Consider the following 12627-nt stretch of genomic DNA (forward strand, 5'->3'; position numbering starts at 1 on the left):
TTTGCGAGGCCGTTTTTTTTTGGGCCTTGGCTTATAGAGATTTATCTATTCATTTACTAAGTATTTATGAGGCTGTTAGTTTTTGGGCCCCAACTCATAGAAACTAATACCACATCACTTTATTTATGTCTTTGTTTTTTTGTTTTTTGTTGAAATTATTTCCTTTTGGTTCTCTACCGCCTTCCCTCATCCTCCTTCCCTTTTCTAGTCTAATTTTTCATTGCTGATCAATTCATCTTGGTTGTCTGTGTGTTCTTCTCTTTAGTTCCTTTCTTTTTCTTTTTTTTGTGTTTTCATTTTCATTTGTTACCTTTGTTTTCTAATTATAGAGGATAATTCTACACTTATTTTACAATAAGAGAAAAAAAAAGTTTGAACCTAGGACACAGTGGGTTAAAGAGGAAAGCCCTAACCCACTTGAATTATTGCTTTGTTTGAAACCAATAATAAAAGTAAAAGTAAAGACATTTAATTAGGTATAAAATGCTGAAATTGAAACCTTGTGAACCATTTTGAAAATGACCCCAAACTGTAGTATGTAGCACATAAACTGCATTTAGTCTTTGTAGCTTGATATGTTGTTTGTAAGATTATGAATGAAAAGTTGGTTGGTAGTTTATTGTCTAGTTTTTTAATAATATTTTCTAGTTTTTTAATAATATTTTCATCTAATTTTTTTAAAGCTTTTATATTGGGACCACCCAATATTAAGATCCTGGATCCGCCACTGATGGGGACTAGTCGTTTACGTACGTACTCATAGTTGCCATCTTGAACCAACGAGGCAAAAGGCTGTACCGTGCACTGCTCTCAATGCCCTGCCGAGACAACCATGCACAGCATGCCGTTGCCATAAACCCTAATCCTCGCACTAATTTGTACTAATCAAGATGTTAGTGAACAATATCGGAATATTTTAGTATAAAAATATAATTTTTAAAATAAACAGTATTGTAATTTTTTTTTTTAAATTTCATAATATAAAAGGTTTCGGGGATATAAATGGAATCAGCTCATCCACTTAGCTTGCCCACAATTCTCTAATGAGAAAGGTACAGGTAGCGCACACAGTTCATGCACCTAACAGTTCTGATAAATTATTAAATTAATCATATTTAACCCATTAACATTATATACTAGTATTTTTCTATATTCATAAGTCAATTTATGTCGATTCTTGATGATAACGAATTTGTTAAGAATGTGGACATGATCCAGGCTAATGGATTTGTTGGTTGACAATATAGAATAATATATTTTCAGTGATCTTGGTCTCTATAGTCTTTATCTTTGATAATTTTCCTTTAATTTTTGTCATTTCTGACTTTTAGTCATCAAAATATTATAAAAAAATATGCTATGTACGTTTAATTTGGATATTCAAGATATTTGAAGTGGTAGCCATTTTGATGTTGTCTGGAAACATTCACTGTACGGGGGATATATATAATATGTCAATTTGGTCCTATTGTTTTTGTTCCTCCTCTTGTGGGAGTTGTTGAAGGGATGCAGGAAATGAACCCGTTGGGAATTTGGTTATATATTTTGTAGGGCTTACTTTTTCAAAAAGCAAGACCCTTCTCACTGACTCTGAACCAAGTGGAAGGGGATAGATGAAGATGTAACCAAATTAAAAGAAAATTGCAACTTGATGTTTCTAGTTGCCTGCTTGCCTGTGGGTTCTTGAGTAACTTGAGGCACTAACATACGGTGCTGAAATATATTTGATTCTTAAATTTGATCACGGTTGTCGGTCATGTAGTTTTAAATTGTTTGAATTAAATTTAATTATCAAATATATATCGGCATTGAGTATTTTTAAGGGAACTTTAACGAAAAAAACTCTAGTACTTTCACTTTAACTAAAAATCACATTTTTACTTTAAAAAGTCAATCATAGTACTATTCACTTTACTCTTTATTTTGTCCTTATCGTTAAAACTCAAAGTTTTCAAGTTATTTTCATTAATTTTTCTTATTTTTAAATAATAAAACAAATATCGCATGCATGCCTTTTGGATCAATTGCAATATGGGAAGTAGTCTAACCATCTATAAGCACATGCAAGATCATTTCTCTAATCAATGGGGATTCACAACTCAGGTGACATGAAACACATGTGGTAATTGCGCTTCACATATGTGAGACAACCTGCTTTGATACCATAAAAAAAGTTCAAGTTCCACGATAAAATTAACTGACAATATAGAGATTAACCCAATCTCTTATAAGTTATATGCACATGCAAAATTCCTCTTATTTTTGACCGTTGTAATGGCAATATTGCTTCGCCTTGGTTGATATCTATGATTCAAGGTATACTCAGTTCACAGTTTTGGTGTGGTTCTTTGCATTCATATTATATTGGGTAAACTGTCGGTTTACCCCCTGAACTTTCACCTCACTTTCGATTTCCCCCCTAAACTTTTCTATTGGAAAATTAAGGACTCAAACTAATTTTTTTAGCCAATTTGCCCCCTACCGTTAGTTTTTCATATATTCCATCCATATTTCCGTTAAGTGAGACCATGTGCATAACATGTGAGGATAGTTAAGTCATTTCAATTTAAAAATGATTAAAAACTGAAAATAAATAATAATAATAATTTTCCCTCTATTTTTTCCCGCTAATTCCTATCCTCAATTTTAATTTTCCCTCTCATTCCTATGCATGAGAAATAACATATGGTGTTATTGTCTTCATAAGTAGCTAAGTTAATCTTTTTTTTGAAGCATGTACTACCATTTTTATTTTCTCTAACAAATTAATAATTTGACAAATGTTAATGGTGTTATTGTCTCCAAAGCAATGCATTAATATAAGAAACATGTCTATAAAAAAGACTAGGGTTTCTTATATTAATGCACTGCTTTGGAGACAATAGCACCATTAGCATTTGTCAAATTATTAATTTGTTAGAGAAAATAAAAATGGTAGACAATAACATCATATGTCATTTCTCATGCATAGGAATGAGAGGGAAAAATAAAATCGAGAATAGGAATTAGCAGGAAAAAATAGAGGGAAAGTTTTGCTTTTTTTATTGTTTTCAGTTTTTTAATCATTTTTAAGAGTGAAATAACTTAACTACCCTCACATGTTGTGCACATGGTCTCACTAATTAACGGAAATATGGATGGAATATATGAAAAACTAACGGTAGGGGGCAAATTGGCTAAAAAAATTAGTTTGAGTCCTTAATTTTTCAATGGAAAAGTTCAGGGGGGAAATCGAAAGTGAGGCGAAAGTTCAGGGGTAAACCGACAGTTTACTCTATTATGTTTCTTGATTATTCAATAGGGCATTCGTCAGCTGACGTGTGGAGGCCCGGAAACCAACGTGTGTATGTATACATTCCTGATTCATTAAACATCAAACCTACTACTTTGAACAAGTTTCATTGCATCAGCAATGTACAGATGCTTCTTCCCTTTTGACAGAATTAAAATGATACATCTCTTTCTTTGAATTTTAATTCTAGAACCCCACATATAAGAAGCTGAGGTGTTCTCTCTCGTTCAAGAACCTAGCAAAGTTAATGTGTCTATCTAACCAGAAAGAATAATGTTTGTTTATTTATTATAATATTTGATCGAAAAGGATTAATTGACACGCAATTGAGTCTATGATGATGAATAATGTTGGAAGTATCTCGCTTTAAAGGATGCAAGTCTAGCATAAGTAGTTAAACTATCTTGAGGTGGCTTCCGGTGTAAGCGATTCACAATGGGTTGAGAGTGGTTGGTTAGATGGAATATCTTGGTTAATTGGTTTTGAGTTGGATACTCATGTCTTAGTAAGTCAATCTAAATCAACTAATAAGTAGCCTATGTTATTGCCTGCATATCATTAAGTGTATGGATGTTGATTGAGTTTGATACATATGGACTCCAACCCATAACATGGATAGAGGTCCAAGACCGTTAAATCTTTAGTCGTTAAATTCTTAACTCAACGGCCATGGATCTCCGTCCATGCCTAGTTTAGAATTTTACTTCTCAACCGATACTTGAAAAACCTCATAGGAAAGCAAGTATATCTTATATTATTTTCGACATCCACATCAGCACACAAAGATCGAGTGGTCATAGGTCTATGTTCATGCTATGGACCGGTCGATTATAGAATTTCGATACGTACGTAACGGCTTCTCCACACACTTGGAAAAAGCTCACCCGAAAGAAGGGTCCTCATATTATTTTCGGCATCCACATCAAATTCAACACCAGCAAACCATTTACATTCCATGAATTGTAACATGGACAACAAACCAAGCAAGGCTGCGAAGTTTCCTAAATGTACATGCATCAAAGAGTTTTGGCAAATTAAAAAATGGTCCAATCGGCTGCGAGGTCATAGTTTAACTTTTAATCCAGACCTAACTAAATTGTTGTTGCTTTCCCACCTAGAAAAAGATAGAGTAAATTGTAGCAATAGTCCCTCAATTTTAATCAAATTTGAGCAATAATCCCTTAACTAAAAATTTATTATCAGTGGTCTTTCAACTCATTAAAATGTGTAGCTATTCATTTTCATTAACTTAATCAAAATTTTGTCAAAATGAGTAATGTTGGAAGGACCGCTGCTACAATTGGGATCCCTTAACTCATCAAAATGTGTAGTTATGGTCATTTTGGTCAACTTCTTTAGAATTTTGTCAAAACGAATTATGTTGGAATGACCATTGCTACAATTAGGTTAATGTTGAGGGATCATTGCTCGAATTGAATTAAAGTTAAGTGACCATTTCTTCAGTTGGATTAAAGTTGAGAGACCAATGGTAATGAGTTTTTAGTTGAGAGATCATAGCTACATGTTTTGATGAGTTGATGGACCAATGGTAATGAATTTTTAGTTGATGGACCATTACTCCAATTGAGTTAAAGTTAATAAACCATTGCTACAATTTACTAAAAAAGAAATGCACGGAAAGAAGCAGAAATGATTTTCACATGCTCCGTCTCTCCTTCAACATAACCCCCTATTCATTTCCGCCATTAGTTCATTCAATCCAACGGACAAAAACAGACGGTAGCATAGGGAGAGAGAGAGTGCGGAAATCACTTCCCAAGAGAAAATGCACAAATTTCGTAGAAGGAAAGAAACGAGGAGACATTGTACACACAAAGATGATCTTTGTACACACAAAGATCACTATGAATCTAGGCATACCGTTAACGTGTATAGCATTTTTCTTTCATAAAAATTAACTGCTTCTGTATTTAGTTATCCGTGGCAGACGACATTTTCCACAATTCCATGGTTACAAAAGGGGGCAGAAAGGATGCAATATTACAGTTAAACTTGAAACATATGGTCATTGTATCGAATTCCTTCTTTTCCCCGTCCACATAGACACACCTCTGAGATTTACAAAGACAAAAGTTTCTTCCTGACGTTAAAAGGCGGATTCTGGTATTTAACTCAATCGTACAGCCCCTCCTGCTCCCATACTTCCACCAGAAATTCTATCATGTCCTGTAAATACAAACACAATCAGCACTACAACAGGGTGATGAACTAACTAAATGCAATACAATAAATCAAGCAGTTCCCACCAAAGAAAAATATGGACTTACAGACAAAGGAATGCGCTGCGTGTAGGGCAACTGTCTCTGTTTTGTTCCAACCAATCGTTCGTAAGTTGCATTCCAACTACAAAGGACATAGTTAGTCAACCACCGGGAGAAAGATAAGTGCAAATTAAAATGCAAAGCATAGTGTAATAAAATACTTCTACCAGATACACCTGCTTACGGGATTTCATCAAGTCATGAGATAATTTAACTCACCCGCTACTTTAAATATGGTAAAAGTATTAAGCAAAAAAAGGATAAATTATACTATTAAAAGAAAAAAAAAAAGGATAGCATCAGCAAACTAGTTAAACAATAAAGGTCATTACTTTGATTTAAAGCAGTGAATACACTTATATTACTCAAAACTAATGAACCGAAACTCAAGATTTCAGTCACAACCTAAGTTTTTAAAGCACAAGTATCATACCTTACTCTATTTTCCCGACTTTTTGGAATTTGATTCCTAGGGTTGCCACTTCCGATCCACTCAAGCCTGTTCTGGTTCCAGAGAACAAGACCTGCAGTTACAAAATGTTGCAAGTCAATAACCTATACACTTACAGATATGAAAGCTCACAAGAGCATGAATAATGATTATACCAAATCAGAGTAAAGGTTGGTGAAAAACACTTCCAGCACCTTAAGTAGATAATACATAGCATAAACATCATGAGTGAGGTTATATATAGATACATGACGTAGAAGAACAACTATACTTCGCCAATAATAAGAACATACTTCGCAAATAATAAAATTTACATGACCTATTCACAAGCATATTAAAGCCAACGGTTTATCTGAAGAAAATTGGTCGTGTCAACGTTCATTTGTGATACCTTGTTTAACCTGTTAATGAGATAAGTTGTAACTTAACTATCAAATTTTCCCCTCACCAAACATCTCATCCAAATTCTATTCATAACGCTTCCCAGTTTTTCTCAAGCCTAACCGCTTCTCTCTTAGTCAGGCCTCTACGTTTAGCAAATTATAGCATCTCAAGTTGGGCAAAGCACCAAAGGGACATAGAAGCATGTATTTACTACCAAAAAAAAAGTTTTATGTATTACAACACAGATCCTGTTTGGTTCGTATTCATTCAAAATGACAAGACACGAAATACTTACGGACAATTACCAGACCAAAATAAGAATGCTATAAAAACATACAATGAAAACTTGCCATTATTTACATAGTCGGATTGGCTGCTCATGCTACTACCAGCCACACTGCCATAGTTGGGGGTCTGGTTAGATGTGCTGATGGATGAGACACTTCTCTGGGATTGAACGGCGCTATTGTCCAAGTCATAAGTACTGCTGCTCCAAAACTCATCTGAGATGCCCGGTTTCTTAACACTTCGCCCTTGAATTCTCAATCCCTTCGAAGGCTCATCGACAGCAGTAATTGGTGTGGATTTCGTGCAGCATCCAAAACAACCACTGCTCTGTTTAAACCCAGGTTAAACCACATTGCACAATAAACTCCACCAAAACACAAACTAAACACATTTCAAAGGGATTTCATTTAACTTATCTGCAGAACTCTTGAGGTAAAATTACTCAAAATCCAGCTGAGCTTGCCACTGTTACCATAAAGTCTTCAAATTTTTGAAACCCAGATCGTAAGTTTCTTGTTTTTGAATTACTTTTTAACCTAAGCTTGCAATTTTTACCAAAAGTCCTAAAATTTTCAGAACCCAGATCATAAATTTTGTTACTTTTCAAGTATTTTCAATCTGACAATCAAAATTTTTACTACAACCAAGTCAGAATCAAGTCAAACCTTCCAAAAGTAACAGATTTTGGAGGAACCCAAATGCAAATAACTACCAAATATAGCAGATATTTTCCCGCGAAGTGTAATCGAAGACTTACCCCGTGCAAGCGAGGAAGTGGCGGATCCAGGCCGCCATGGAGGTGTTGAGAGTCGCCGCCATGGAGGCTCTGCGTCTGGAGCTTTGCCGGGAAAATTCAAAAGCTAGGAATCGGTTTCCATCCGCGGAAGAAGTGGTGAAAATTTGGAGGGTAGGGTTTCCGGATTTACAGGGAAAATTGGGAAGCGAATTGGCGAGAAAGTGATGGGGAAAATCCGCGTGGAAAAGAATTGGAGGAATCCTTGGTTTTGATTGGTAGCTTTTGGATTAAGTTTTTTAATTTTTCAATTTATTTAGTGAGATTAATTAATTAATTAATTACATAAGTAACCTTTAGAAATGTATTGAGCCTTGGCGTGAATTCAAATATGCTTGAAGTCTAATTTAATATTTAATCTAATAAAATTCAATCATTTGATCAAAAAAATTAATTATTTAAATATGCAGCAACTGATGAAAAAAATTGAACCCCACTCTCACGTGCTGTTGTCGCCTGTTGGGACGTCTGCTCACTTGGGAGAGAGACGACGTCGTTTTGAGTTTATTTAACGGGAGACAAATTGAACATGAGTGCAAGGCTACAGATTTGTTAAGAACCATTTCCTTCCTTTTAGGCGGCTTCACTCTTCGACCAGTACACGTTGAGTACATAGGTAGAATTTGCTCCCAAAACCCGGCTTGTAAGAAAACGATCGGAATGCTCTTGAACCACTATAGGATTTGTTATTTTTCCAACATGGGACAATTAGCTCGTATTCCTAACACGGTCACATAATCACCAACAAGAGAGTGAATTGATCTTGATTAAGCAGACACACCATCCTAACTAATTGGCTGGATCCACGCATTTTGGTTGTTGATGACAATATTGAATGCCCGACAAACATGCATGATTGGCTATTTTGGATTTAACAAAAATAAAAAAAGGCTATTTTTGAATTTATTTTTGTTAAATAAAAAAAGGTGGTTGGTGCTATCTATCCACCCTCATTTTACTTTAATAAACTGTTCTCAATTTTTGACCTTCGGATTCAATGAATTACAAAAAATAAAGACATAATTTAACCGCTTAATACTGCGGTCTAGTAAAATTCATCTTCACTGGTAAGTGAGAGGTCTTAGGCTTGACTTTAGCCACAGGAAAATTTAAACCACATTATTACCAATGAGAGGTTTTAGGCCTGACTCTAGCCACAGACAAATTTAAACCACATTATTATTATCAGTTTATTGTGAGGCTAAACGTACTCCCCACCTCTTTAGTCTAGATAATATCATTGTTTTTAAAAAATAAAGAACAAAAATTTATAAAAGATGTGTGAGATAAAAACGAATGTGAGAATAGTCGACTCATAAGATACATAGAGATGGCTTTGCCTTTCGGATATGACAAACGAGAGAGAGAGCTGGTAGACCTGCCTGCATGATTTCTGAAGTTCAATTTTAATTTCATTTTCTTGAACTTTAAGCTGGAAAACTTTGGTTCCATATGATCGTTTGAAATGAAATATGGAAAGCTGCAACAAGGAGATTCAAAACTACGTTTCACTTTCACAAGGTCTAATTCCAGAAAAATCAGAAAAAAAAGGCGTTCTTTACAACTCGAGCCATCCCATTTCCGGAATCATATATATCGAACACGTAAAGGTCGCTGCCAATGAAATCTCTAGCACAGCCAGTTTACACGATACCGGAAAGGCAAGGGAGAGACGGAGTTGCTTATGTAGTAGCAGATCAAAAGCTAAAATCCGAGAGAAAAATAGAATAGCTTATAACATTTTGAATATGCATGACAGAACAACCAAAGAAAAGAACCTAAAAACACGGAAAAAAATTTGAATGAAGTTTGCTGTCGTTCTGTTTCAAAATTTGAAGCTAATTGGCGTTTCTGGACAGCATGGATGCCAGGCGCATCCTCCATCCGAGAATCGTAGAGGGTATAGAGGGTTCTGGCTTTTGGGGTATCAGAGAGGCCAAACCTGCATGCAATCTGTGACCGGAGTTGTTCTCCAGCTTGGCACTAGTCTCTGCACATCTGAAAATAAGACAAACTTTCATATGGATACATTGCCGTAAGTTGGCTGCATCACATTTCTTTAAGAAGTTGTTCAATTGCCGTAAGAGAAAGGAAAACCAATCAGGGGGCCCCGGGGGGGGGGAACAAAAACCACCCAAAAGGACATACCAATATTACAGAATTCAACAGCAACTACCAACATGTTCTGAAGCAAATAAAATCATTGCACATAGGTCGGATAATATTTAATCAGCGAACTAATGAAGAATTCAAAAGCTATCTTCCTATCAGAAAAGATTATCATTATGGATACACTCGCACAAAACATGGAGCATTCAAGCTAGATAAAATAGTGTAAAAGATAGCAACTACCAGCTCAGGAGTTAAATTAGACAAGTCAGTAACCTAAATCCTCGATTCCTGAACTCCATTTATCTCTTCTGGCCAAATCGATGACCTAAAGCATTTGAAAATCCAGGATTATCGTAATATGGATAGACTGTTAAGTCCTAGACTCAAAAATAACATTTAAATATACAAAAGGAGGCTCCTAGGCACCTTGTGCAGGCCTTCCAAATGAAGGTAAATGCCCACAAACAATAGGAAACTGATATTTCGTGTGCTAAATCTGCATGCCTATGCCTAGAATAATCCAAGGATAACTTTGTAAAACTACCCGAAGGAAGATGTACAACAATTTTACAAGAGGCAAGGGTTTCCCAGCTTTATAAAAGACTGGGATTGAGAGCGAGAGAAACTAAATTCGTCAAACAAGTATTGCTCTTTTCTATATTACGGGGTGCTTAACATTGAAGATTCTGAATATGACTTTTCCTTTAAACTATGCGCAATAGAAGAAAAAAATTCAAAGTAAACATACAAATGTAAACACAAAGATAAATTAAAGCACGAAAGGGATCATACATGGAGGACACTGTGCCTTCATACGCCAATGTCGACATGCCCTGTCTTTGCTTATGCTTGGGGTTGGCTGTGCAAATCACGAAAACACGCCCGCGACGCTTAACTGTCTTACAAAACTCACACATCTTCTTCACAGATGAACGCACCTTCATGGCTACTGATGAAAACACAAAAACCAAAAACAAAAATTTAACAACCCATCAAATTCAGCAGCCATCCAATCCAGCTCGAGACGAATAACTCGAAACAGATAATGGTTGCCAAACTGCGAATTGAAAAAGCTGCTTGCAGAGCAGTCCGTCACAATTTCAGATTTTGCAAATGAAACATCCCAATCCATAATATATTCACAAATACATATTTAACCAATAAAGATGCTGACTTTTGGATAGGAAATTAAAAACCCTAAATACCAATTTATGAAAGGGGAACAATTGGGCCTTGTGCAAGAAACCCTAGAAGCATATCGAAATGATTACTGTAAAATAATAGTAATTAGCAGAGAGGATTAAGCATAACTAAAAGCTGAGACTCTACACGTATTTCCATACATCAATGGAGGACAAGTACCTGGTGGCTGACGGCGGCGTTTGGCTGGTAAAGAATTGCACCGCCTCTCCTTTCAGTGAAGTGATTGCTGCTTCTCTGTGTTCTTCTTCTGCGTCTCGTCTGCGTACGAGAGTGTAAAACCACTGCTCCCGCGAACTATGTTGGGCCCAGTTTGTAGCCCAATTTGTGGTGGACTCAAATCTTCTTCACAAGGCCCATATTTACTAAAACCCCTTTTTTTTCTTTTTCTTTTTTTTGTGAAAATAAGGGATTTTGGTTGGTCCCTCACGTATAAAGAGCTATTCCATTTTTAATAGCAACACATTTTACCGTATACATGTTATAATCAAAATTGACCATCCTTTTTATCATCATCTAAACATCAGCTCTAGAAGAAGGGAGTTTTAATGAAAATGCCACGGTACTGTTCACTTTAACGAACAACCACATTTTAACACTAAAAAGTCAAACATGTACTATTCACTTTACCCTTTATTTTGTTCTTATCGTTAAAACTCAAAGTTTCCAAGCTCTTTTCATTAGTTTTCCTCTAGAAAAATTCATTTGATTAGGAAACCATTTAGTTATTAAAATGAATCAAACAAATTGATGGTTCATTATAAGAATGCTATTTATTATCATATTCGTCGAATCGGGAAGTGAAAATAAAGAATCAATATGGGATTAACTAACCTCCCGTAGTTGATGTGATCATGAATTTTCAAGTTTTGGATTACAAATTCTAATGTGAAAATCACACTAGTTTTTATTTGTTAAATATGTGCTAACAAACACGTGAAAATTCATGAGTCATAACAATTCCAACACGAATCTTTAAGTAATCACTAAAAAGAAAAAAATCAGCAAAATTTTAGTTTTCATTCTTTGTAAGTAAACAAATAATAAAATGACGACTTAGAGCCAACGAGGTTCCCGTTTTTTAGATAAACATGTCATAAATAGTAAAAAAAACCTATCACTCCTTCCCTTTTCTCATCTCACTTCTCAAGCACTTTAGTTTAGAGATGCATCATGACTAGATGACCATGATCATTGACTATGCCCAGTGCTCTTAGGTTGATGACAGAGGCAAACAAAACGTGGGAGTCTAAGTGATCAATCTTTAGGGGTTGAAATAGATTAATAAAGAAGTCAAAGATAATAAACAAATAATTCTTGGTACTTGGTTAATTGGCATGTAACATGCCACACACATCGCTCATTTGGTAGTGTTTTTAAAATGACTAAAAGCACTTATGATAAATATGCTTTTTGTAGAAAGTACTTCAAGTGCTTTTTAAGGGTTCACTTGTATTTTAACTAAATATTAGTTCTAAAAACACTTCCATTAAAAGCGTTTTTAATCATTTTAGAAAAACTTCCAAACGAGCTATTCACAAGCATGATTATGACAGAAGTTAATTAGTAAATGTTTTCCACTGGATTGATATAATTTGTTGGCAAATTACAAACAAATGCGTTTGATTTGCGGAATCTAAAAGAATAGTTTTATATGTTTGGGAAGTTCCAACATTAATTCGTGATTATGATTTAACTCTCGACGTCATGGTCACTAATCAAAGTACAGTTAGGAGGGATTAACTTTAATTATCAACACTACTGATAGTATTGCTTGCTCACGATCCTTATCTTCACCGAAAAAACATTTACTTTAGCTATTTTT

General features: G+C 35.1%; 2 protein-coding genes across 2 annotated transcripts; both read right to left on the bottom strand.

Moving 5' to 3' along the window:
* Nucleotides 1-5170: 5170 nt before the first annotated feature.
* Nucleotides 5171-7692, bottom strand: LOC126592892 (uncharacterized). The gene is made up of 5 exons (XM_050258693.1): nt 7455-7692; nt 6760-7019; nt 6008-6098; nt 5581-5656; nt 5171-5479 (listed from the first exon to the last, which is right to left on the bottom strand). Exons 1-5 carry the CDS (start codon nt 7514-7516, stop codon nt 5426-5428), a joined length of 543 nt encoding a protein of 180 aa, XP_050114650.1. The 5' UTR covers nt 7517-7692; the 3' UTR covers nt 5171-5425.
* Nucleotides 7693-8984: 1292 nt separating this feature from the next.
* Nucleotides 8985-11131, bottom strand: LOC126592898 (uncharacterized). Its single transcript, XM_050258704.1, has 3 exons — nt 10965-11131; nt 10395-10551; nt 8985-9488 (listed from the first exon to the last, which is right to left on the bottom strand). Exons 2-3 carry the CDS (start codon nt 10544-10546, stop codon nt 9329-9331), a joined length of 312 nt encoding a protein of 103 aa, XP_050114661.1. The 5' UTR covers nt 10547-10551; nt 10965-11131; the 3' UTR covers nt 8985-9328.
* Nucleotides 11132-12627: the final 1496 nt, after the last annotated feature.

Source organism: Malus sylvestris, chromosome 2 (genome assembly GCF_916048215.2).
Source record: "Malus sylvestris chromosome 2, drMalSylv7.2, whole genome shotgun sequence".
Taxonomy (NCBI): Eukaryota; Viridiplantae; Streptophyta; class Magnoliopsida; order Rosales; family Rosaceae; genus Malus; species Malus sylvestris.